Below are 6000 nucleotides of genomic sequence, written 5' to 3'. Positions count from 1 at the left end.
AATTAAGTAATGTGGAATGACTTTTCATTTTTTTAATGGGAATTGATCAATAACAATTTTGCATTTCATAGAATTTTGGCTCTTGTTGCAAGATGTTAAACTATTTTTTTTTCTTGCATATCATAAATTGTTAGCGCAAACCGTTAGTCAAACCGAGTATAGACCGTTAGCTTAAACCATATGTTAGCCTGAACCTAGATCGAAACTGGCCCGAAACCGCTCCAACCGCACCGTTGACATCCCTAGGACCAACCATCAGATTTCAAAATCATATTCTATGGTAAATCCTAAACCCTACTTGAGACTCTTTATTTCCCTACCAGCTCTCGCGTAGTGACTTCCTTAATATCCATAATTTCGATAAATATGGAGAGTATAATATAGATCTCATCCTATGAGGTTTCTTCGAAACAAGCACCACATATAGAAAATGTAAATATTTCTCATACTATGAGATCTTTTTGAAATTGACGTTTTTATATATAGGGGATTGGAATACTTTTCATACTAAGAGATTTTATTTTTATCAACTAAACCAATCCTTGAGGTTTTAAAAAAAAATGCATATTTGCAACAAATGTGGTCGTGGGAGGTTAAGCTTTTAACCACTCTACTAATCCATTATTAGCATTAGAAATCTACATTGTTGTCAATTCAGAGCTGTTCTAATGATGAAACCAACACCTCTTGATGAAGAAGTCGTGGGTTGGACTCTTGTCAAGGCAAAAAAGAAGCATTTTTGTCCCAAAAAAAATAAGAAATCTACATTGCTTAGCTGCTATAATATTATCAAAAGAAAACTGCCTTGGATGATACGTGTCTTGAATTAAATATTTCTTCTACATGAATTCTAATAACATAATTAATAATTTATGGTGTAAATATCACTTTTCTCCTCTTTTTGGTTGACCAACTATCACTTGTCATAGATAATATCACTTACTTGACGAAAAGGAGGAGTATGCCATACTAATGTGCCTTGGATGATTCACATCTTTGAGTCAGGTGCTGATGAGCATGTTGAACTATTCATGTGGCTAAGAGCTCTCACAACCCTTGCACGACACAATTATCAGGAGCGCGCTCTACCATTGAGCTAATAGCCTATAATGTGGGCCTCCCACTGGGAGCCCACTATGCCAAAAGCGAGAGAAAGCCCACCCCACTCTTTCCTTTTTGAGCTCCAATGTCACTACACAGGAGGGACATTGGGACATAAAAAAGAGGATTCTATCAACTTGTTCCAACCTAGGATAATAAGCTCATGAGCTTCAATCCATTTGCAAAATAACGGTTTTGATGCAGTTTGGGGTTGGGTTGGCTAGCGGTTTGGATTTAAGTTGGAACAATTTTGAGACAATTACAAAATATTGTTATTCACTCTCAACAATAAATTTTAAGTAGAAAATAGAAAGAATTTGAAGCCAAAGGTATTTTGATGACATCTGGTGTAAGTTAAGCTTGAAATATATTAGAGAACTAAAACTCAAAATTGAACTTACGGATGTTTCATAATTGTGGATGCTATTAAATAGAAAATTATATCTTTAAACCTATATCGTAGTAGAAAATTAAGGCCTCTCCAAAAAAAAAAAAGGGCGTAGTAGAACTAGTCCACCAAAACCTCTCCAAAACTATATTTTAGTAGAACTAATGGGCTAATAAGGCTACACACAGGCTGGCTTGAACATAACCTATTAAGATTCGATTTGGGTTATAATGGGTAAAGTTTGGTTTTATTTTAACGATTCTGGTTGTAAATTGACACTCGTACCTCAAATATAGAAACAATTTTTATTTTTAATTTTAGTGCAAGAGTGCTCTTTTACATAAAAAGAAAAAGAGAATTTTCAAAGCTACACCCCATGAGTTATACTCAAAAATTAATGTCAACATTTGAGTTATCAAATTTATCAACCAGACTTCCTATTACTAATACCTTAGTCTCAATTAGTTAATCATTATTTATTTATTTATTTTTAATAATAACCTTACATCCTATGTTTAAAGCCACTATCCATGGTAGGGGTGTAAATGGATAACCGAAATCCGCTTCCGAATTCGCATTCGTTTAGGGGTATTCAAATCCGTCCGATTATCAATAGGATGCGGATATGGTATACCCCTTTCTTACCGAATATTATCCGTCCGATAAATTATCCGATTAAATTACTTATTTAGATTTATTATTCTTGTTTTTATAATTTTACCTATGATATGTGATTATTTTTCTAGATTTTCTACTAAAATATCTACCAAAGTTGTTAAATTCTTAAATTTCAAACCTAGCCCTCACAAATAAAAAGGTAAAGATGAAAATAGGTAGTTAAAAACTTGTATTCAATCTATATGTTCGTTTTGAAGATTCTACTTAAGAAAATAACTATTCGATTATCATCCAAATCCAACAGAATCCGTCAGAATATAATAGAATGCGGATATGAATATACCACTATCCGATCCGAATCCAGTCCGTTTACACCCCTAATCCATGGACGAGGACTTATGAATAAGAGAAGGTTGCAAGCTGAGAGAGAGAAAAAGAAAGAAAAGAAGAGACAACGCTTATGTAAGTAACATTGATTCTCCAACGTTTACCAAAATAAAAATAAAAAGAAACATCGATTCTCCAACTCCGTCTCTCTTCCGTTGCAATATTTGAGAACATGAAGCAGTAATTGTAAGGGAATTTTTATCTTTTCAAAAAGTTTAACTTATATTTAATTAAGTGTGATTTCCTAATGACAAGAATTGTCATTGATATATTTTCATCGCATAGGAGGCTTGATTGATAAAATAACTCAAACGATAACATTAATTTTGACCTGCAAGTCCTTTTAGTAGAACATAAACTAATGTTGGGTCTTCTTAGTACAATATTTTCAACTTAACTAACACCGTTAGCCTCCATTAAGCATATTCAAATTTCAAACGTGATAGAATCAAAAAAAGACTTGAGGACTATATTAGATGGCGCACTTTGGTATGGTTAAAACAGTTTCAACACGCAATTGTCACTTTTAATACACAATAGAGGATTTTAATAGAGAAAAAGATTTTCAACGAATCTGATTAGGTGTGTAAGTTAAGGATCAAGTTTTTATTTTTATTTTTTTTATTTTAATAATAAATTTAAGCATTTCCCACATTTCATGGGAGGATAGATGCAGCACCAAGTAATCCCACCCAATTCCAAAACCATGGGGAAAACAGCCCACGGTTTCTTGTCATCACAATCTCTTCTTCAACCTATTTAAGATCCCTGTCTTCTTGATTCTCTCAACTCACAATTCAGAATTCACACTCCATCCATCTAGTTCTTGCTATCTTTACCCTAAACCCAGATAGTTTAACTCGATTCCAGCAGTTTTGGTTTTAAGAACACAAAATGAGTTCAGCGAGCAGGGCTTGGATCGTGGCTGCAAGCGTCGGGGCTGTTGAAGCACTGAAGGATCAAGGCTTCTGTAGGTGGAATCACACCATTAGATCCCTACATCAACACGCCAAGAACAATTTTGGATCTCTTTCTCAGACCCACCACAGACTTCCCTCTTCTTCTTCTTCTTCAATGGCGATTGCTAACAAGGTGTTTTCAAGCGATGATAAGGGGAAGCAATCCGAAGAATCACTCAGAAAAGTTATGTATTTGAGCTGTTGGGGTCCCAATTGATCTGCAAAATCGCTCTTTTCTTGACCTGTATTCACTATTACTTCGCTCATTCTGTAAATACTGATTGAGAGAACAAGTAAAACCATCTTACTTCACTGATATCGTCTTCGAATTTTGTTCAATTTCTTTGCGCTAGATTTCTGGTTTTATTCCAACGCACATCATCCATCGTGATATCTAAGTAGCAAAAATGAGGTCAACCCTAAGCCAGTTAGATACTTAGATGTAGAAATTAGAGATAAACTAAGGTTAGGCCGCCATGACTTTCTCCAAGCCCCTGAAATTTCTTCGCCGATGCAGTTCTCACAATAAAAAGCGAATTTATTTTGAATTAATGATCGTTTCAGTTGAACATATACTTTAAAAATGGTCTCAGAAACTAGACTGGAAATCGAACTCTTATTTCAGTTAATGCAGTTCCACCTACCTATTGTGGCTAATTTGATCGATTTTTTCACTTGATCATCAATTTATGAAAAAAATTTCTCCTCGACCACCGTGCTTGATCTCTGCTCCCAAGAACCATTGGTGAACCCTGGGAACAGATCTGCAATCTCCTCTCAGGTTCCACCTTCCTTGTTTGTGAGACATTCTGATGAATTTCTGCGTATAATGAGAAGAAAGTAGATAAATCTGCTGAATTTATGAATCCATGCCGTTTTATACTAAAGAGTTTCTAGTTCATTTTTTTTTGGTAGTAGAGTTTCTAGTTCTACATATGCACCAAAGGAGGGTACTCCAAATCTGATTTATGTGTTATATTCCCAAACCCTGGTAAATCGAAGAGGATAAAACTTATTCAGTGGTGCAAAGTCTCAACATGAAAATCAGATGTATCAATTGTGAGAGAGCAAAGCCTCCAGCATTTCTTAGCATGAGTGCAAAAAAAGAAAGCATTCCTTAGCATGAGTGTAGAAAAATTAGAAAGCATGTTCAATGTTTTCAATTGCATTGCCACAAATTAAACATATAGGGGAGGGGGTGGAGTTTCAGTGGAAGAGAGAAGAGCCAATAGTCAGTGCCTCATAGGATGTTTTTCATAAAAAAATGATTTATTTTAGGTAGTGTTTGCATTTGCCAAATTCTTTTCCAATAGAAATATGGTGAGGAAGAGGAAGAGATACTATCTTATGAGTCTCCACAAAAAATGGATAAATGAATTGATCGATTCATCGGATCCTAGGTTGAGATTGATGGGGCTTGAACACAGCCATTGACAAGCATTAATAATAAGCTAATTTTACCTGAAATTTCCAATGTTTTGTCTTGCACCATACCAACAGTCATGATTGCATGTACTTCCATAGGGGAGAAGAGGGAAGTAAGTAAGTTGCTACTCCATCTCAAGATGACCAATCAATAAGCTCATAAATAAGCCTAGGCCCATTCGGTTGTGGGGAACTTGCAATACATTTGAAAGGTAGTGAAGAGATTCATTGATCTTTATAGATCTTAATCTATTGTCTATTTCCACTTGTCTTACAAGTCCTTGTTTTAGGATTTTCCTACCAATTAGCACACTCCACCAAACCCAAGAGCAATTGGATGGTGCCTCAACCTCGAGAAGAGGTCTCCTTCTAAGGTATTTGGTAGGCAAAACTTGGGCCCACAAAGGGTCAGGATGTGTTAGTAGCCTCCAACATTGCTTAGCCAACAAAACTTGATTAAAACAATGGATATCCCTAGAAACCTAAACCACCATCCTTCTTACCCTTATAGAGGGTATCCCATTTTACCCAACAAAGCCCTCTTCCTTGATCCTTTTTCCACCAACACTGCCCAATATTCTGAGTCATCAAGTGGCATAATTCATTCGGGATAAAAAAAACAAGACATGGCATAAACAAGGAGAGCAAAAGCTACAACCTGAATCAATATTTTCCTGCCTACCTAAGAAAGTAATTTCCCCCTCCATCCATTTAGTTTTGAAGAGAGCCTATCAAGGATGAACGAAAATGTCTAGACTTTAGATTTACCAATGGATGAGGTGAGCCCTAGATAAGTGCCATGTGTGAGTACTTCTTCCATGCCCGCAATGGAAGTGATATTAGTTCTGACCTGGGAAGAGGTCTTTTGACTAAATAAGACAAGCGACTTGGAAGGGTTTATATGAAGCCTCGAGACATGTTCATATTCCTGGAAAATTGATGAAATGTGAGAAGCATTCTGAATGGAAGTAAGGGAGAAGAGCATACAATCGTCTGCAGAAAACAAATGATTGATCTCAGGAGAATGGGTAACCAAGCATGATCCCAGGCAGTCTAGGGATGCCTCTACTTGAGATAAGTCTTTAGGAGACCTTCAGCTGACATATAATGAAAATATATAGG

At 35.9% G+C, this 6000-nt stretch overlaps 1 protein-coding gene across 1 annotated transcript; it reads left to right on the top strand.

The window, feature by feature from the left end:
* Positions 1-3229: 3229 nt before the first annotated feature.
* Positions 3230-3855, top strand: LOC149004473 (uncharacterized). The gene has a single exon (XM_089135552.1). The coding sequence runs from the start codon at positions 3389-3391 to the stop codon at positions 3668-3670; it is 282 nt and encodes a 93-aa protein (XP_088991678.1). The 5' UTR covers positions 3230-3388; the 3' UTR covers positions 3671-3855.
* Positions 3856-6000: the final 2145 nt, after the last annotated feature.

Source organism: Hakea prostrata, chromosome 9, assembly GCF_041222555.1.
Source record: "Hakea prostrata isolate BN-2017 chromosome 9, UWA_Hpros_2, whole genome shotgun sequence".
NCBI classification, from domain to species: Eukaryota; Viridiplantae; Streptophyta; class Magnoliopsida; order Proteales; family Proteaceae; genus Hakea; species Hakea prostrata.
Note: the sequence above shows the minus strand (reverse complement) of the source record. Positions and strands in the feature narration are given on the sequence as shown.

Coding starts and splice junctions, on each gene's coding strand:
- LOC149004473 (XM_089135552.1), top strand. CDS start 3,389: ATGAGTTCAGCGAGCAGGGCTTGGATCGTGGCTGCAAGCGTCGGGGCT.